The 21,864-nt window shown below is 32.5% G+C and overlaps 2 protein-coding genes across 2 annotated transcripts; both read right to left on the bottom strand.

Moving 5' to 3' along the window:
* Positions 1 to 2,757: 2,757 nt before the first annotated feature.
* LOC139505506 (uncharacterized) lies at positions 2,758 to 12,637 on the bottom strand. Its single transcript, XM_071295055.1, has 2 exons — positions 12,145 to 12,637; positions 2,758 to 2,911 (listed from the first exon to the last, which is right to left on the bottom strand). The coding sequence occupies exons 1-2, from the start codon at positions 12,594 to 12,596 to the stop codon at positions 2,836 to 2,838; spliced, it is 528 nt and encodes a 175-aa protein (XP_071151156.1). The 5' UTR covers positions 12,597 to 12,637; the 3' UTR covers positions 2,758 to 2,835.
* A 2,553-nt stretch (positions 12,638 to 15,190) lies between these two features.
* On the bottom strand, positions 15,191 to 21,250 carry LOC139505508 (zinc finger protein 227-like). The gene is made up of 2 exons (XM_071295057.1): positions 21,146 to 21,250; positions 15,191 to 18,210 (listed from the first exon to the last, which is right to left on the bottom strand). The coding sequence occupies exon 2, from the start codon at positions 18,169 to 18,171 to the stop codon at positions 17,152 to 17,154; it is 1,020 nt and encodes a 339-aa protein (XP_071151158.1). The 5' UTR covers positions 18,172 to 18,210; positions 21,146 to 21,250; the 3' UTR covers positions 15,191 to 17,151.
* Positions 21,251 to 21,864: the final 614 nt, after the last annotated feature.

The following is a 21,864-nucleotide window of genomic DNA, read 5'->3' as shown; positions in this document are numbered from 1 at the left end:
AAGCTTCAAGTTGATTGGACTTCAGCTTCATCAAAAACTATACCTTGACCAAAAACTTTAACCTGAAGCAGGACCGATTCTATTTGAATGAATTAATGTTGATGATCATTAATGACCCATCCAATAAACGGATAACCTAGAACAACAGATTGTGACACCTGATGTTACTGTTGATTAGCTTGGAGTCGTAAAGAAAGCCAGGTAAAATTTCGTTATTGGCGGATCATATCAATACGAACAAAATAATATACAATCCATCTTCAAAAAAAGGCAGGGCGCCCTGGAAACTGTACAAAGGGCACAGGGCGGCACTCGGGTAAGGGCGGGTGGACCGCCCTGTGAAAAGGACTAGCTTGAACACTGTCCATACACCAAATATAGTTGATTTATTGCATGTAGTATGTGATATTAGAACATTGATATTGAATTGAAAGTAAAAGGTTCAATGGGCCGGGTGTTTTATATATTATATATCATATCCATTTTACAATATCTTAACATTTAGATACAAAATGAAACATATTGTGCGCCATGTGGGAGCTTACATGTGTCACTCTATGCGCCATTTCTGAACAAAAAGCGCAATTTTCAGGTCTCGTAGCCCAGCTGGCTACTGATCTTTATAAGTTAATCTCTACCTCTGAGATCATCATCTTCCCACTCACTGGATGTATAACCCACATCAATGGTTTAATAGCTTTAGATTTTCAGTAAGAAATAAATTTAAAGATACCTTTGTGCCCTGTAACATAATTTTCAACTTCAAAAATTAAAAAACTAATGCTAAACAGCCTATACAAGTCCTTGTTCTATTAAAGTGTATCAATCCCAATCCCAATCGGACAGAAAGTCACAGGACAAAAAGTCACAGGACATAAAGTCACAAATTAGGTAGGACAAAAAGTCACAGGACAAAAAGTCACAATTAATCCTTCGACAATTGTTTGAATATATAAAAGAAAGATCTTGAAATATTATCTTTTTATTACATCTATTCATTTTGAAGTGTAGGACATTGTTCATAAGCTTTGTTAAATAAAAAAATAGTAAATTTTAATCATTCAAAAATTATATTTCTTGGCACCATGAAGCCATTTAAGTACCATGTCATGATGACATCTTGTTTTCATAACAATTATTTGATCATTATTGATATTTATTGAATAATTTTTAATTACAAAGTTGCTTTAAGTTTAACACTTCAAGAAAAAAACAAAACTTTTATTTTTTAAATTATTTTTTCTTGCTTTATAAAGAAAAATATTCTAAAAACTAAATTGTGACTTTTTGTCCTGTGACTTTTTGTCCGTGACTTTTTGTCTGTGACTTTTTGTCCTGTGACTTTCTGTCCTACATTCTTTTGTACACGCTATGGTTAAAAAAAATTTCAAACATCAATGACTTCATCAAATCTTAATCAAATCATTTGAAACTTGGATAGCAGCTTCTTCATGATCAAGAGATATAGCATGTTTCAAAACTAAATTTTGAGAAAAAAAAAAGATTTTCTTTCTGAATTTCACTGGTAATTGGAATAAGTTTTTTGCACTTTACATTTAGGTTCAGTCTGTAGTTAAAGTTCTTTAAACATCGTTTACTTTATCGGCATGTCTCTTTGGAATTCCTTCTAAATTGGATCGAGGCACCTTTATGATCAAGAAATTGTACCTAAAAATATTTATCTATTTTTCCACAATGTACTGATAAATGGACTTAGGTTTGTTTTTTTTTAATTTTTTTTTTTGCATTTCACATTAAAGGGTAGTGTATTGTTAAAGTTTTTAATTATCAATATTTATATCAAACCTTCATGAAACTAACTGAAACTAGTACCAAAGCTTTTAGTGATAAAAGTACAGTGTTTTTATCAAAATTTAACAACAATATAGATTTTTCCAAAATTGATTGATAATAAGACTTATTTTTTGTCAATTTACATTCTGGTACAGTCTGTTGTAAATCTTTCCGTCATCAGAGACTCTTATTAAGTATTATGAGGTGGGGAACATTTTTCTTCAGGACAGTTTTTGAAGATCAACAAATTAAGAGTTACATGTTATCACTGATTCCATGGAACCTTAACGAATTTTTATAGTATGGATTTATTTTTCCAAAGGCCACATCTGTCTAACCCCTCGCATGCATATGCACCAGTTCAAAGGCAGGAAAATATTGGCCATGGGTACATTTAGTAGTTCTATTTTGTATGTTTGTTGATGTTGTGACAAACTAATGTGTTATACTGTTCGATATATATTTTTTTTAAATCTTGTCGGGGTCATTCAGAGCTTGATACCCTGTTGAAAAACTTGAGGTGACCACAGTGAATTTGTGTCTTGTATTATGACCGTTTTTTATTCATGCCTATGCCGTTCTAAGCCAAGTCACCATTCATGCAAAAGTTACCTTTATCAATGAGCAAATTTGAAAATACTGATCATATACACCATTGGAAAAATAAAACCATATTATAAAAAACACTCCAGGTATTCTTCCTCTATTTTTACAAATTGAGATGCAAATGGTAAAGTTATACCGAAAATAGAGAAAAATCAAAAAGGCAGACACCGCATTGCTTTTGCAATGTCGACTGATTCAGGTAAACATGATAATTAAGGTCTCCAGAAAGACGATTTCAGGTTTTGATGTATAACTGAAACTTGAAACAGTCATTTCACGTGATAGTATAGAGAAATGAATTTGCCACAGAATAGCATTCTCTGATTTTTAAAACAATTTGAGTAAGAGGTTTTAATTTACACACTTACCTCTAATTGATCTAAAATGTATCTCTCTCATTCAGCTCCGGATGTCTCTCTCATTAATTTCTTTGCATCACATTTGGTGGTGAATGAGAGAGATTGGTAGGCGTGAAATTGCGTCATGAAGTGAAAAATTCTGCGGTAGATTTCTATAAAAACAAAAATTACCCAACTTTTAGAGCAAAATTTCTGTACTTTGGAATAAAACTCTCTGTCAAAAAACTATATCATCCCATGCAGGAATCTTTTCTCTTTAAAATTTTCGGATTAATCAGATGAAGCATTTTTGAGTTACTGTACGACATTCAAGAAATATGGCATTTTTTTAAAAATCAAAGTCCCATAACTCTGGACACATCGCAAAATTGGAAAAAAAAAAGGTAACCAGACATTACCAGCCTAATTTTAAAATTTCAGTTCAATTGGATGAAGCATTTTTGAATTCATGAACGACATACAAGAATAAAGAGCTTGGCCGAGTGCACCATGATATGACCGCAATGATCGACAAGTGTTGACACACTTCTAAAGTGGACACAATAATATGTTTGACACAGTAATTTGCTGGACACAGAAATTTCATTAGTACTAAAAAGCACCACTTTGGCCCTTAATAGGTTGGAAAAACTGCAAGTCCTAGCTAAAATTCTCTGTTGGAAATTTCATAAGGACTCTAAAGAAAAAAAAAACCTTTGAAATTGGACGAGAAATAAAAAAGTTTGTTTTTTGGGATTGAGCACCACTTTGGCCCCAAATAGCTCGGAAACGGTACAAGCTACGTTAAATCCTTCGAGACTCTATCAGTGCAGAAGTTCATAAGGAAAACAATGAAAAAATCAAAATGAAAATAAGATGAAAAATATAAATTTCATGAAAAAAAAAGAGAAGTCCGTTTTAGCCCCTTTTAGCTCTGAACCCTTAAGTCCTAGCTCAGATCTGTAAAAATTCACTTATTTTCTATGATACTCTTTGATCTCACCAATCTTAGTATTTACAATTACGTGTATTTCATTTCTCAAACAAAATCTTCATATTAAGTATTATGCCTAACCGGTTAACCGAATAATCGTTCGACCGATTAACCGGTTAACCGGTAGTTACGTTGATGTTCAAAGTCTTATACAAAGTACTTCACGAATGACTGGTTTTATGATACAATAAATTGACATTTATCCCAGGGTATTATAACACAATAATGCAAACACTAACACAATTAGGATTTCAATATGTAATAAATTACAAAAAAAACAAATTTATAAGTATGTACATTTAGAAAGAACGAAAGAAGAGTTATTCACATTTTTCCTCGGGTACATAGTTTTTATTCAGGAATATTATCTGGTCGATTACAGAGGAAGATAGTCGATTTCTCAGTTTAGTAACAATGAGACCCGCGCATGAAAAGATTCGTTCTGACGGAACAGAGGTAGCAGGAATACTTAAATATTGTCTAGCTAACACAAAGAGTCTGGGGAATTTACAATTATTTTCTTTCCACCACTCGAGTGGGTTTGAATCTTGCACAGCACGCTCCTTGATGTATAAGGACATTTCCGATTCATCTTGAAAGGATGTATCTTCGTCGGTGTCAAACAAAAGAAAGTCCAAAGATCGTTGGACTCTTTGTTTCTTGGCTGGTTGCTTGTCAACTTCAGTTCCAAGGTTTTTTCATGACGTTTTAACTGCGGGCTTTAATGGCACATCGTCTAACTTGGACTCTAACATTTCAATGGCGACTTTTTTTTGTTCTGGGGAGAAAAAGTTAAGTGTTCTATGCCTCGGATCAAGTAAGGACGCTAAAGCATGCTGTGTAGATGCAGTTTCAATGTCATACGGTTTAAAGCGGGTGATGAGTTCTTCCGAAATACTTGCTTTCATTTTATGATCATTTAAATACATCATAAAATATTACAAGAGGCTCTCAAGAGCCTGAATCGCTCACCTTAATTTTTTTGGTTAAATCTCTCATCAATGATTATTTTGGCTTTTCAATTTATTTAAATGTTCTTTGAATCGTCCTATTTTCTTCAAAAGCAAAAAAAAATCATTTTCTCCTATGTTCTATTTTAGCCATAGGAGCTAAAAAAAAAATGTTTCTTGACATACAAGGAAATAAAATATAAAATTTATACTAGATACTCTGAAACTCATTTAGCCTAAGTTTGGCTGAAATTGATACAGCAGTTTCAAAGGAGAAGATTTTTTAAAGTAAGTCAACATGATTTATGAAAATTGTTTAAAATTGACTATAAAGGGCAATAACTCCTTAAGGGGTCAATTGACAATTTTGGTCAAATTGACTTATTTGTAGATCTTACTTTGCTTAACATTTTTGCTATTAACAGTTTATCTGTATCAATAATATTCAAGATAATAACCAAAAACGGCAAAATTTCTTTAAAATCATCAATTCAGGGGCATTATACCTGAAAAAACAGTTACCCAATTCAGCTGAAAATTTCAGGACAGGTAGACCTTGACCTAATAAATACTTTTACTTCTTGTCTTATTTGCTCTAAATGTTGGAGTTTTTGAGATATAAGCCAAAAACTGCATTTTACCCTGTGTTCTATTATTCGCCATGACGGACATATTTTTTGACGAAATAGAAAATAAAACACAAACTTTATTTTATACACCCTACTGATAATTCAGTTGAAGTTTGGTTGAATTTGGTTGAGTAGTTTTAGAGGAGAAGATTTTTTAAAGTTAGCAAATATGATGAACAAATTGTGAAAAATTGTCATTAAAGGACAATAACCCCTAAAGGGGTCAATTGACAATTTGTGTCATATTTACTTATTTGTAGCTCTTACTTTGCTGATCATTTTTGCTGTTTACAGTTTATCTTTATCCATGATAATATTCAAGATAATGACCAACCAGATGCTCCGCAGGGCGTAGCTTTATACGACCGCAGAGGTTGAACCCTGAACAGTTGGGGCAAGTATGGACACAACATTCAAGCTGGATTCCGCTCTAAATTTGGATTGTGATTGAATAGTTGACACAGCATAGGTTTCTGACACAGAATGAATGTATTCAAATGAACTTAAAATTTTTGTTTTCTCTTAGAGCAATTCACTATGCTGTTGAATATTAATCCTCTCAAAAAAATGTTTGAAGAAATTTTCTTTTTATTTTATTTATGAAATTTCAAATGAGAAAAATCGAACCCAATTTTTTAATCACATCCCCCTTTCCCTTATTCCAAAACTAATTTTAATTAAAATATTCTAATGGAGTTTGCAACAATTACTACTCATTTAAATACATCATGAAATATTAAGATGTAAAAAAACTGCTTGTTATCACTGAATGGTAAAGATTATTTAAATTTATCAGTTGGTAGTAAAAAGTGAATATACATTGTATATTGTATATAACAAAGATTTAAGTTGATTCTGGACAAAGAAAGATAACTCCAATTAAAAAAAATTCTTGCAATAAGATATTTCTTGCTTACTATACTGGACAAAGAAAGATAACTCTTAATTAAAAAAAAATTTGCTATTTCACAATATTGTGAAATTAGATATTTCTTGCCATTGCACAATACTGTGCAATTGAAAAGACTTGCTATTGCACAATACTTAATATAATAATTTTAGATCCTGATTTGGACCAACTTGAAAACTGGGCCCATAATCAAAAATCTAAGTACATGTTAAGATTCAGCATATCAAAGAGGCCCAAGAATTTAATTTTTGTTAAAATCAAACTTAGTTTAATTTTGGACCCTTTGCACTTTAATTTAGACCAATTTTAAAACTGGACCAAAAATTAAGAATCTGCATACACAGTTAGATTTAGCATATCAAAGAACCCCAATTATTCAATTTTTGATGAAATCAAACAATGTTTAATTTTGGACCTCGATTTGGGCCAACTTGAAAACTGGGCCAATAATCAAAAATCTAAGTACATTTTTAGATTCAGCATATCAAAGAACCCCAAGGTTTCAATTTTTGTTAAAATCAAACTAAGTTTAATTTTGGACCCTTTGGACCTTAATGTAGACCAATTTGAAAACGGGACCAAAAATTAAGAATCTAAATACACAGTTAGATTCGGCATATTTAAAGAACCCCAATTATTCAATTTTGATGAAATCAAACAAAGTTTAATTTTGGACCCTTTGGGCCCCTTTTTCCTTAACTGTTGGGACCAAAACTCCCAAAATCAATACCAACCTTCTTTTTATAGTCATAAACCTTGTGTTTAAATTTCATAGATTTCTATTTACTTATACTAACGCTATGGTGCGAAAACCAAGAAAAATGCTTATTTGGGTCCCTTTTTGGCCCCCAATTCCTAAACTGTTGGGACCAAAACTCCCAAAATCAATACCAACCTTCCTTTTGTGGTCATAAACATTGTGTTTAAATTTCATTGATTTTTATTTACTTTAACTAAAGTTATTGTGCGAAAACCAAGAATAATGCTTATTTGGGCCCTTTTTTGGCCCCTAATTCCTAAACTGTTGAAACCAAAACTCCCAAAATCAATCCCAACCTTTCTTTTGTGGTCATAAACCTTGTGTCAAAATTTCATAGATTTCTATTAACTTAAACTTAAGTTATAGTGCGAAAACCAAGAAAATGCTTATTTGGGCCCTTTTTGGCCCCTAATTCCTAAAATGTTGGGACCAAAACTCCCAAAATCAATACCAGCCTTCCTTTTATGGTCATAAACCTTGTGTTAAAATTTCATAGATTTTTATTCACTTTTACTAAAGTTAGAGTGCGAAAACTAAAAGTATTCGGACGACGACAACGACGACGACGACGCCAACGTGATAGCAATATACGACGAAAATTTTTTCAAAATTTGCGGTCGTATAAAAACTGCAAAATTTCCTTAAAATTACCAATTAAGTGGCAGCAACCCAACAATGGGCTGATAGATCTTGACCTAATCTAATAAACATTTTTACTCCATGTCAGATTTGCCCTAAATGCTTTCGTTTTTGAGATATAAGCCAAAAAACTGCATTTGACCCCTATGTTTTATTTTTAGCAATGGCGACCATGTTTGTTGATAAATCAAAACTACGGATACAATTTATAAACTAGATACCCTAAGGAACATTCAGTTAAAGTTTGGAAGTATTTGGCCTAGTAGTTTCAGAGGAGAAGATTCTTGAAATAGTTTACGACGACAGACGACGACCACAACAGACGACGGATGCCAAGTGATGGCATAAGCTCACTTGGCCCTTCGGGCCAGGTGAGCTAAAAATGTAAAAAAAGAATATACGACGAAAAATTTTTCAATTTTAGCGGTCGTATAAAAACCAAGAATAATGCTTATTTGGGCCCTTTTTTGGCCCCTTATTCCTAAACTGTTGGAACCATAACTCCCAAAATCAATCCCAACCTTCCTTTTGTGGTCATAAACCTTGTGTTTAAATTTCATAGATTTCTATTCACTTTTACTAAAGTTAGAGTGTGAAAACTAAAAGTATTCTGACGACGACGACGAAGACAACGACACCACTTGATAGCAATATACGACGAACAAATTTTCAATTTTTGAGGTCGTATAAAAAGTCATCCTATCTTCTATTATTGATCTTATGAATCTTTGCTCTAATAGAATTTTAAATTATCTGCCCTTTGCAGATGTCTATACTAATCATTTAAGTGTAATTTCATGGACAATGAAAATCCCATTTGTCTGTTATCTTCAGAACACTGCTCATTTACAAGCCCCCAAGGAGCAATTTTTGAAGGCCTTGTGCAAATACTTAAGATCTTTGTGCAATCAGTTTCTTTGTTGAATTAATGAGATGAAACATTTAACTCTTAATAAAAAAATTGAGCAAACCTGGGAAAAATCATTAAAGGCATCAATTTACATCTCAAAACTTGATGACCTTTGTGGGATTGTTAGAAAAATTTACTTGTACAAGTAAATTTTTGAGAAAATTAAGGGGAGATTATTCAAACATTATTTATTAACTTATATGTGTATATTTTTTACACTTCTTCAAGTAAATAAAAATAACTTTATACAAGTAGTACCCCTAACTAACTTTAATGTTAATCTTGATAAAAATTTAATCCAATTGATCCACATAAAAGTGTGTCATTCCTATTAATAATAATAAATTACATGCATGTAAATGTATGGCAATTTAAAGTAAGCAACCAAACGACAAAGAAAATCAATCAAAATCTAGGAGCTTTATTCAGTCTTTAACAGTAGACAAACTAGATACTATTGAGATGGGAGCCATCTCTGTGGGCCCCGCTGTCAATAACGTTGGGTAAATAAGTTGTATGGATAATCTGATATGAAGCATGAAATATTAATGGTTCTCGAGAGGTAGAGCGGACACAATTTGTCAAGAACAACGAACGGATGGACAGACCGACAGACTGACCTTTGACCTAGGATGCATACATTATGACACATTCTCTGGTGTTGGTTAATATATATGTTAAGTTGAAAATGTTTGTCAGGTATAAAGTATGATATAATAACAGCTGTCCTCTCAAAATATAGTGTGGATCAAATTTGTTAGCGATGGACAGACCAACAGACAGACAGACCTTTGACCAAGGAAGTTGTACATACATTATGACACACCCTCTGGTGTTGGTTAAAATGCGTGTCAAGTATAATATTTGAAATCATAACGGTTCTCAAGATATAGAGCGGACACGATCTTCACCACAGGACACGGGACAACCGAAACCAAAGTTTTTTTTACCTAGGAAGTTGTACATACATCATGACACGCCCTCTGGTGGTGGTTAAAATGGATGTCAAGTATAAACTTTGAAATCATAACGGTTATCAAGATATAGAGCGGGCACAGTCTTCACCAAAGGACACAGGGTTGTCAACTGAAACCAGTTTTTGACATTGACCTTTGACCTAGGAAGTTGTACATGTATACATCTTGACACACCCTCTGGTGTTGGTTAAAATGGATGTCAAGTATAAACTTTGAAATCATAACAGTTCTCAAGATATAGAGCGGGCACAAAGTTAAAGTGTTACGGACGGACAGACAGACTGATCACTATAGGGCGACCCGCCTTAGGCGGGGCCCTTATAAAGAAGCACAGCCAATTGTTTTGAGACACAGAAAGTATTATAATTTGGACTCTGTAAGGGGTTTTTTTCACAAAATTTCTGAGTTTAACACCTGGAGTGAAACTTAAATGCAAGAAATTGGCATATTTAGATTTAACCCCAACATATTTTGTATGGACCTACAGTGCAATGGTTTTTCGATGGTTTATGTCTGTCATATTTGTTTTACAGAAAAAAATTTATAAAGACCATTTATTTTTTTATCTAAATTGTTTACATTATTTATGTCGTGGCCTTTTATATATACATGTAGCCTTTGTGGTAAGGGTTTTTATCATTGTTGAAAAGCGGTATGGTTTATAATTCCTCACATCCATTTTATTTGAACTGTGGTGTATAGTTTTCCCTCTGGAAATCATACCGATCTCTAAAATTTAAAAATTGATATCACAACCTACTTAAATTCTAGTATACATGTAATAATTTAAAAAAAAACACATTTCATTTTAAATAGATCTTATTTGTCTCTCATAATACATGTAATATGTTTAAAGGTTTAAATGTTTCAGCTGCTATTGGTTCACTTCAGTTTTGTATTCTGTGTCCAAAATGGATGTTGATTAGAGAAGCTGAAAATCAGCATCATTGACTAGAGAATGCCAAAAAATGGATGTCGATTAGATAGGCATAAAATTAGCCTTTGATTTGGAATGTTATTTATTGTGACGTCACATTTGGAAGTTGATTTGAGGAACGGACGTCGATCTGAGTCTAACATATATGTACAACTTTTTGATATAATAAATTAAGGACTTTAACTCACAAATGACTCAGTCAAATTATGTTAATTATGGACATCTTAGCTCTTAGCTATAAATTATATTATTGACACTCATACCTCATCCTTGGTCAATATAATCTGAACAGGTCCATATATACATGTAACATATATATTGACCTCCTCAAAAGTCCATAATTGATAAATATAAAATAAAAGCATGACTGAAACTTCTTTTATTACATGGCTGAATAAACCAAAGCTGAACTAGCTCCATGCCCACACATTTTGTTTCCCCTCTTAAAAAAGACTCAAGTTTAAGTCCCACTGAAGACATACATGTACATATATATTCTTACATACTTTTGATTTTTTAACCCTGTATGCTAACATTCCTATGTAAATTTTAAAATTGTTTGTATGCACATTGAACGACAAATTTATGTGACGTATAAAATTTACAGACGTCAGACATTCAAATTAATGAATGTGTTCGTCGAATCCGGGTCCGTACGCCCTAATTCACGTTCGCCCTAGTACCTGTTCGCCCTGATACCTGTTCGCCCAGGATCCATTCGCCCTGATTTTTATTTTTTACTAATTGTTGTCTATAGTGGCATACTTTTAAGTATTTGAATAAAATATGTTGAAGTTTGTTGAAAAAATCACCGAATATTGATATTGCCGCAATCAATTTCATCATTTTCTCTTTGATTGCAGTAGAATACTGGAATACAATGTATTTATCTTTGTTGATATTTGTTAACAAAATAATTGTATTCAGTCATTCACTAATGTATGCAGTATAACTTAGACTAGTCTCAGAGTATTTTAATGAATGAACTTGTAAATCCGTTTTACAGTTCGTACATTTTTTTAAATTAATTTCAAGCTGAATATATTATCAAAACAAATTTGTTTTTTATATTATAAATCCATCAAAAGACAGGTATCACGATAAGCAGTGATCCGAATTAATTTGTCATAAAACAATAAATTAATGATCCTTAACAAGCCATAAACTTTTAGATATTTCCATGTTTCCATAAATTTCAAGAATATATACCATAGAAATATATCTGATTAAGTTTATTCAACTTCAATGCCCTGAATATTAATATTTTTAGTAGGGCGAACGGACTCTAAGGGCGAACGAACTCAGGGCAAACGGACCCAGGGCGAACATGTTACTAGGGCGAACGGTCCCGATACCGTGTTCGTCTATAGTAGATGTTTCTGTGTTCTGTTAAATTGTTCCTTTTAAAATTGTTATATGATGATGACTGAGGTACCCATATTTTGACTATTTTATTTATTGTGTCTGTTTATTTAACGCATCAATGTAAATATATCGAAAATTGATGAGACTGTCATTAAAGTGAGAGGGTTAGAGCTATAGAACCAGGTTTAATCCACCATTTTCTACATTTGAAAATGCCTGTACCAAATCAGGAATATGACAGTTCTTGTCCATTCGTTTTTTATATGTTTTGTTATTTGATTTTGCCAAAATGTTTTACAGCCACAGGTAGAAATGATTCGGAATTTGAAACTTACTGTTTATGCGACGAGATGGGTTCCATCTGTTTTTGTAATTTGTCTTCTGTTAGACGTAGCTCCGTGATAATTCCTTCCACATACTGTTGTTGTTTCAATTTTTGTTCTTCTATTTTGAGATCAAAGTCAAGGTTATCTATAATTACTTTCATAACTTCTTGTTGTTCTATTGTTAAATTTCCATAAAAACCAGTTTTGTCTGTTACTAACTGAAGAACATCGGATGGTGTTGGTTTAGCAGTTCGGTCGTAGAATATGGCTAATTTGTCAAGATCAAATATCGTCCAATCTGAAACATTCTTTGGCAAAGCACCGAATGGACGTGATTCATTACTAAAATTAGTGTCTCCTGATGACGAACAATTATGCCCTTCATCGTCCGAAGTCGTCTCGTTATAACTTGGACGTGGACGTTTCCGCAACAATTTACGCGGCGGCTGTTTAGACGCCATGAGGAATGAGCAGTAGCGAATATCCGGTCTGCACAAAAAAAAAATTAAAACCATACGCACAAAATAGTGCACCGTTATTCTTCGCAGACACTGTATACTGATTACATTACGTAACACAAATCACAGATAATTTATTAATAATGTTTAAATTTTAAGAAAAGGGGTGATATTCATTTTTCATAGATTGATTAATTATTTTCAAAATAATTCTAGTATATAGAAGGGGAACATTGTTTATATGTCAAACAAGTATGCATTCACTAGTGATTACTAGTTTGTCATTCTGTCCGTCAGTACAATTTTCCAAACATTTTATCCTCATGTTTGAATATATTTATTAGATATTTGATATAAACTATGAACACTCATAATATTACTAGGAGGGGGTCAATTTTGTGTTTCCAGTGGAAACATATTATTTTTGTGTTTCCAGAGGAAACATTTTGTTATGTTTCCAGGGTTTGTCTAGATTTTTTTTTGACTAATTGTCAATGTTTTCCCCTCCTAATTTATCTCAGAAATTTTTAGTGTTTCCAAGGAACACATTTCATTCTTTTTTATGTGTTTGGCACGGGGAACACATTCTTTTTTTTTGTGTTTCCAGACTTGTCTAGTAATTATTGTTTAACTACTTGTTAATCTATAATGATGTCGTCTAGTATTGGTTTCTCTGCTTCTGAAAGATTGTATTTTCATGTTTTAAGGACAGATTTAATTCCAATCAGTTTCCGTGTTTCCTGGGGGAACATTTTTTCTTTGTTTCCAGGGGAAACATTTTTTAGGGTGTTTCCAGGGCAATCTATTTTTGTTTTGTTTTTACAGGGGAAATTTTTTTTTTTTTTTTTCAGGGGAAACATTTTTTTTTGTGTTTCCAGGGGAAACCTTTTTGTTTGTGTTCCAGGGGAAACATTGTTTATGGTGTTTTCAGGGCAAACTGTTTTTTTGTGTTTTTCCAGGGGAAACTTTTTTTGTGTTTCCAGGGAAACTTTTTTTGTTGTCGTCTGTAACTATCATGTGATGGGTGCCTCAGGTGCAGCAGGACTATTTTCCACTATCGAACACCTATTGTGACTTTTAATTCTCAGTCTTTTGTTTGCATTGTGGTGTTTTGGAAATGGCTGCTGGCCATGTTGAGGAATTTTTGCCCTGGCTTTCTTAGTTCGGTTTGAATTTTCCTTTGGTTTCTTCTGCCTCTCAGTTATTTGGATTTGCCTTGATTTACAAAAAATCTTGACAAATTTTGTATTGCTACATGTTAAAAAAAAAATCCTCAGCAAACATACCTTGCTTATGATAACAAGCTATTACTAAAAGGTATGCATGACTAATCTTTGCTAGTTTTTAATAATAGTTTTGAAATTTCTTTAGATGAAAATGTTATTAATATCAACCTACCAGAGATGCTTTAGTATATATATAAAATGCAGTAAAGGGGCACTAGCTGTCAAATTCAAGTTCACCGATTTTAATCAAATTCTCATATTTTATTTATAACAATGTAAAACATTTATCTATTAACTATTGAAAGTCTAAAATAAATAATAAACAGGGCACGAGCATGAAAATGCTTCGTGTGTATTTTAGTCCAGACGCCATCTAATTAATTATCGAGTTGACCTCTAAAGTTATGCGATGGCCATATAAGCGATGTAAACATAAATATAGTTATAAATAGATTAAGTAAACTCGTGCTGTTGGATTATTCTAGGTCTATTTAATTCCATATTATAGATGAAAAATAAATGTTTATCATCGTTTTTACCTGTATAAGAATGATTTTTGTGGATCGAATCAGTCAATTAAATGATTTATCTTTGTTTCACTTTCAATGTTGACATTCTTTTCCTTTAAATAACTTTACACATATAATTCACGTATTATCCATCTCAAGCTAATGGGTTAAATTGAAGTTCACATGAATACGGATTCAATGATGTCGAATTATTCACTTGCAAGTGAATAATTCATAATCAATGGTGTTTTTTTTAGCTTATTTTGACAAAATTGAACCATACTGGCTGCTAAAAGCTAATTATTATTTCACTATTTGCATTTCATTTATATTGATTGAGCAAAAAAAAAGATATTGGATTTTTTTTAAATTTCGTAGCTATAGTGCCCCTTTAAGAAAAATTAAGAATACTCTTCACTGGATAATAATATAAATCAAAATGTAGGTAAACAATATTTTCAATTCTAAGTTCAATACCATATAAAGATAAGATGTGGCATGACTCATTTGCATTAATACCAAATCTCCTTATTAAAAGTTGAGTGGTGTGTGTATTTCTTTGGAAAATTTCAAAGTTTTTCTCACAGGTCACCCAGTTTGAATAGAATATTTTGACATTTTGCTGTGCTCTTGGATTTGAGTTAAGAGCCAACCAAAGCTCACGGCCTGTTGGTGGGTAGTTGATGACTATATGGTAAGCTCTGGATGTCTTTTTGAGTATTGCATACGGTGATTTGGTGATGTCTTCATGCCATGCATTGTCACATTACTTTATATAGACAGCTTATCAGTCAACCTGATCTATCAAAGTAGCTCTCCTCTCCTTTTGTATAGTCAGACGAAAAACAAGATATAAACTGACTTAGCTTGGTATAAACATGTTTATTTAATATACTCATATAAATATAAAAAAGAAGATGTGGTATGATTGTCAATGAGACAACTCTGCATAAGAGACCAAAATAACACAGAAATTATCAACTATAGGTCATCGTACGGCCTTCAACAATGAGCAAAGCCCATACCGCATAGTCAGTTATAAAAGGCCCCGAAATGACAATGTAAAACAATTCAAACAAGAAAACTAACGGCCTTCTTTATGCACAAAAATTGAACGAAAAACAAAAATGTAACACATAAACAAACGACAACCACTGAATTACAGGCTTCTGACTTGGGACAGGCACATACATTTTGAATGTGGCGGGGTTAAACATGTTAGCGGGGTCCCAAATTCAAGTCAAATTGATATTTTAAAACAACATAAAAGTAAAAAAAAAATAGTTTAATAAATGTTGAAAATATTATTGTGTTTGTGAGTGGAAAACTACTTAAAATTGTAGAAATATTCAAAAGTAGCTCTCGCGTTTTTGTTCTGCGGCTACGTTTACGGAACACCAATCAAGTAATCGATCTTGACGTCATCATGACTATGGCTTCAATATTCAATGGTATAATAAAATATCATGTTCTGCTTGTCGTAGACTCAAAAAGACTTCAAGTTGGATTAGATCTACGAAGACTAAAGAACGTTCATGTGTGGTTTGGCAATTGTACATGCCCACGACACCGTCCAGATATTGTTCGGAAGATGTTTTGAGAAATAACGATGCTACCGGACATGAAAAATTAAACTGTTACAGTATATTACAGAACACAAAACTGGCTATCTTTGCTGTAAATACAAGTTAAAAACCGGACATGGTTTACATTAAAGCTAAAAATCCCAATCCCACGGCATCAAATAATTTAAAAAAAAAACATATGATACTACCATATACCTCTAGTAGGCAGTAAAAGTGCTATATGTACGTTTTGTTTGGGTCTAGCCCAAGAATAAGTAAGTTCAAGTCTTTTTATAACGTTATCGGAAGGACATACTAATACAAAAACTTAGTACCAGTGTTATATGAACGTTATCGGAAGGACGTACTCCTACAAAAACTTAGTAAATGAATGTATCGGAAGAACATATTCCCACAAAAATTGAGTACCAGAGTTATATAATATGAACGTTATCGGAAGGACATTTCATACAAAAACTTCGTACTAGTGTTATATGAATATTATCGGAAGGACATACTCCTACAAAAACTTAGTATCAGTGTTAAATGAATGTATCCGAAGGACATACTCCTACCAAAATTGAGTACAAGTGTTAGGCAGCAACCATTTGATTTTCTGGGGGGGGGGGGGGGGGGGGCTATGTTTTTTTTTCTGGACAAATTTTTTTTTTCGCCTGCAGCGAAAAACAATCTATTTTTTTCGCGACAAGTCGCAAACAATTTTTTTCTTTCAATTTTAGCATTACATATAGTGGCAGCTGAGGGTGAAACAAACATTTTTTTTTCTTAGAATCAAAAACAAATTATTTTTTTCTCCAAAAACTTTTCCAAAAAAAACCCCAGAAAATCAAATGGTTGCTGCCTTATATATATATGAACGTAATCGGAAGGACATACTTGTATAAAGGTCATCACATGTATGAATTTTTGCATACCACACTTGTAAAGATCATAACGTTCATGATTTCTCGTGTATCTATTGTCACTTAATCCTTCACTCAACACATGTACACCACTTTTGTAAATTTCACGAATTCTCGTGTGCCTATAAAAGTGACTTTTTCCACTAAATTATTTACCGATACAGGTAAATGTGCATGCAATTATTCATCACAAGTATGGGTTATAATGTCTTTACGATAATAACCGTCGGAACTAAAGCTTGTACCCATACGTCACATTTTAGGTCATCTTTTATCAGTATGTGTTTTTGTATGTCTCAGACAATTACTGATTCTGCCAACTCTTTTTCAAAATATCACATCTTATCTTTCCAAGTATGGATTTTCATGTGTTTATTACGATTGCTTTTGTGACCAAATGCTTTACCACATACATCACATCTGTAAGGTTTTTCGCCAGTATGTGTTATCATGTGTGTACGACAAGAACTGCTTTGGCCAAATTCTTTTCCACAAATATAACATGCGTAAGGTTTTTCGCCAGTATGTTTTTTCATGTGTACATTATAGTTGCTCTTGGCACTAAATTCTTTACCACATTCATCACATTTGTAAGGTTTTTCACCAGTATGTGTTCTCATGTGAATTAGACAACTATCTTTTTTGCCAAACTTTTTTTCACAAATATCACATTTGTAAGGTTTTTCGCCAGTATGTGTTCTCATGTGAGTTAGACAATTCCTTTTTCTGCGAAACTGTTTTCCACAAACATCACATCTGTAAGGTTGTTCACCAGTATGCTTTCTCATGTGAATTCGACAGGTGCTTTCTCGGTGAAACTCTTGATCACAAAAAACACATTTAAAATGTTTTTCCCCAGTATGAATTCTCATGTGTTCATTATAGTTGCCTTTCTGACCAAATTCCTTATCACATACATCACATTTGTAAGGTTTTTCGCTAGTATGTGTTCTCATGTGAACTTTACAGTTATTTTTTTGGCAAAATTCCTTTCCACAAATATCACATTTGTAAGGTTTTCCACCAGTATGGATTTTCTTGTGTATATTATAATTGCCTTTATGACCAAATACTTTTCCACATTTATCACATTTGTAAGGTGTTTCGCCAGTATGTTTTCTCAAATGAACTTTACAGTTACTGTTTTGGACAAATCCTTTTCCACAAATATCACATTTGTAAGGTTTTTCACCAGTATGGATTTTCTTGTGTATATTATAATTGCCTTTGCTACTAAATTCTTTACAACATTCATCACATTTGTAAGGTTGTTTACCAGTAAGATTTTTCATTTGACGTAGACAAGAACTTTTTCGGTGAAACTCTTTGTCTGCAGTAGCCTCTTTACTGGACATAACTAAGTGTTACAGTCTGTTCACAGATGTGTTTTTTATCTACAACATACAAATGCCAATTTATTTAAAGATGGTAGGTAAACTATGTAATAATTACAACTATAAGCAGTATGTATTGTGTACATACATTTGTACTAGAAGTCTGATTTTTTTTCATTTATCCCTGTTCAAAAAAGTATTAGGCCTAAGATCTTGCATGCCAGACGCGGGTTACATCTTCATAAGACTCTCAGTGATGCTCGAATAAAAAAAAAGTTAAATAGCCAAATCAAGTATAAATTAGAAGAGGGTCAATAATTTTTCACAGATTTTTCCAAAATACGACTACGGTAAATAGTTTTGCTTGAGTTAAAAAAATCTTTAGGATTTACAAGAATTCAGAATTACGCCAACTGTAAGTTTAAAAATATGACTATGTTTACATTTATATCAGTGATATTCATGATAACGCAGAAATGTTGACTAAAAAAATTATATCAAGACAAAACGTTGCATAGCAGAGGCGCGTTTCGTCTATAAGAGACAAACAGTTGGCACTCAAATAAAAGAAAAATAGAATTCTAAATAAATTTAAAATCTAAGAGCATTGCGTAAACAATTCCAAAATACGGCTACGGTTATAATATACACATGAGGAAGAAAACCCCTTTATAATTCGAAGAATATTGCAAATACTGCAAACTGTTATTTTTAAATTTATAAAAATTAATGAATATGAATTCTTGATAATACCTTTTTAACATCCACTATGCTCGTGTCTGTTGTGAGGTTTTAGATTTCAACAAACGTAATTTATGTGTATTAGTGGTAAATTATTAAGTTAGGGATTTCGTTACCACAAATAACTTAAAACTTGTACTTTATTCTTCCATAGCTATAAGCTTATTGACCCTTTAAATAAACTTATTCTAAATGTTAGCATTTCATCTCTGTATTTGAATATTGGTTTTATGTCCCATTTATGCCATTATGTTTTCTGGTCTGTGCGTCAGTCCGTCTGTTCGTCCGTCCGTCCATTCGTTCGTCCCGCTTCAGGTTAAAGATTGTTGGTCCAGGTAGATTAAAGATTATGGTCGAGAAGTTTTTCATGATCAGCTTGAAACTTAGTACTAATGTTCCTTGTGATATGATCTTCTTAATGCCAAATTAGAGATTATACCCCATTTTCACGGTCCACTTAACATTGAAATGATAGTGCAGATGGGGCATCCGTTTACTTAGGACACAACATTTTGTTATTGGTATAAATATAGATTTTGCTACCGTAAATTAATAGCAGACTAGACACTATTGTTATATACATATGCACTTTAATGGATCTACCATCTGTCGACGCATGTATCTTGGCGTTGAACAAGGTAATGGTTTTCTCTAACTGTTTATATGACGTCTTTCCACTGCATCCATCCATTGTATATTGGATGTGATTGATAATTTAGTCTTGATGCACGATTGTTTTTTATTTGCTTTGAACTAGCTGTCACTGACTGCGAGTCTTCTCAGATATGTACTTTTTGTTGTTGGAATGTACAAGTACCATGTCAGGTCCATGTGTTTTCTTATATGTATTTAGCCTTTTTCAACACAATTTTATAAAATTGAGAATGGACATATAGTTCGTTCATATGCTATGCTGTTACATCACTGTCCGAATTAAGTATAGGGTTGAGATTCCGCTAACATGTTTAACCCCGCCACATTTTGTATATATTTGTCTGTACCAAGTTAGGAGCCTGTAATTCAGTTGTCGTTTATTGCTGTGTTAAACATTTGTTTTTCGTTCAGTTGTTTTTACATTAATATACATGTAGTTTTGTCGTTTGGTTTCATATTTGTGATTTTGGAGTCTTTCAAAGCCGACAATGCGGCATGGGCTTTGCGTATTGTTGAAGGCTTTACAGTGACCTATAAAGATTTGTTAATTTCTGTGTCATTTGTTCTTTTGTGCAGAGTTGTCTAATTGGCAATCATACCACATCTGTGTTTTTCTGTTTTTTTTTTTTTTAAATATGATGGCATACAAACCATAAAAGTTTGAAAGATATTTGTCAAACAGTTTCACAGCATTTGCGTTCAAAACGCCTTGGGCAGTTGGAGTGACGGATAGATACTGTTACTATATATATATCTATATTCAATAACATTTCAGCACAGGCACTTGTTTCTGTCAATATGTGGTTTACTATCCATACCCGTACTAAAAAATCACTCGATTTTTAATTTTAGTACGGGTATGGATAGTAAACCCCATATTGACAGAAACAAGTGCCTGTGAGTAAAGGCCCGAAAACTCGATCGTGATTCAGTTGTTTTTACTTGCTCTTGATGTAAACGTGTTATATTGGTCCTTATGGTATTTTGCTTAAGGTATATAATTTGATTCTTTTGTGGCCAAGAAACGTGACCGTGACGGCTAAAATAGAAAATAAGGATAACATGCAGTTTTTGACTTATATTTCAGAAACTAAAGTAGTTATAGTAAAATTGATAAGGAGTCAAATTATTCAACAGGTCGGCACTAATTCTGAAAAATCCGACAACCCAATGTTAAAAGCAAGATATACATGTTTAATTGAGATATATATGATTAAAGACCGTACACGTAAGTTATAGTTTGATGCAAGCGCATACGTCATCATATATACGTCTTCAAATTTCGAAGTTTAACTAAAATAAACGCAATTGAGCTAATTTTTGGTGCATCTGAAAGATAATGTAAAAGCCTTTAAGAATAAATAAGTTTTTCATAGAAAAATATAATATATTTGCAGGGAAATGCATACTTAAACCCCGTGCCTACTTTGGTGAATATATATACTTTTCAATTAACCGGAAACTGTTCATGAGAGAAATGTAAAAATAGTTTCGATGAAACCTTTTCAAATTACGTCAACGAATAAATATCAGGAAATAAGTTAAAACTCAAATGAAACTAAAACAATTGATATGTTTGTACAATTCAATTGTATCTTACCTCTATTTCCATAAGTTGTGTCTTTGTTTATTCACTTTGAAAAAACACACAGATTTGTCAAATTCTGGAAATTCTGGAAAACCCAAAATTGTGAGGCTGTTTATTTTTATTACGTCATGTAGAAATTATGCGTATAAATATGTGACAACTTAACGAATCGAATATGTATGTTGTTTATACAGAACAAACGCCACATTTATTTTTACTATACATACAATTCTTATTTTAAGTCAACAATATAAATTTTAGAACTGTATTTTCTTCAATTTAAGAACCTTGCTAAACTGCAAAAAAGATATGTTTTAGGAAAACAAAGTCCTCAATCCCAACTTCGAAGATATTTATAAATATCTTGATTTTGGACTACTTGGTATTTTTTGCAATTTATTTTAATGTTATGATAATGTACTTCAAAGGTTAGTTTTATTTATAGACGAGTTTAAAAAATGCAGAAAAATATAAGCTCTCTAAATATAAAAATTTCGTATATTATATTCCCGTGAAGCAATTAAAATAAGAAAAACAAAACGTGAACCTCGTTGGCAGTTTGACTGTCCGTCTGGTATATTTCGTCCCTCTTTTTTTTTTATCTATTAATATATAGATATCCATGATTTATCCTAATTCTGTACATGGGATTTGGAAAACTGACATGTATTCTTTTAACTTTGGACCTCAATCAAAATATTTCCATAGCTTAACTCACCTGGGTCTTTAGG

Source organism: Mytilus edulis, unplaced genomic scaffold (genome assembly GCF_963676685.1).
Source record: "Mytilus edulis unplaced genomic scaffold, xbMytEdul2.2 SCAFFOLD_157, whole genome shotgun sequence".
Lineage (NCBI taxonomy): Eukaryota > Metazoa > Mollusca > Bivalvia > Mytilida > Mytilidae > Mytilus > Mytilus edulis.
The sequence above is the reverse complement of the archived record's forward strand: the minus strand, read 5'-3'. Positions and strand labels throughout refer to the sequence as shown.

Excerpts from the sequence above, each read along its gene's own strand:
- LOC139505506 (XM_071295055.1), bottom strand. The coding sequence starts at position 12,596 with ATGGCGTCTAAACAGCCGCCGCGTAAATTGTTGCGGAAACGTCCACGT. Across the intron at positions 2,912-12,144 it reads CCCATCTCGTCGCATAAACA|AAATCTACCGCAGAATTTTT; the intron begins GTAAGTTTCAAA and ends TTGTTTTTATAG.
- LOC139505508 (XM_071295057.1), bottom strand. The coding sequence starts at position 18,171 with ATGTCCAGTAAAGAGGCTACTGCAGACAAAGAGTTTCACCGAAAAAGT.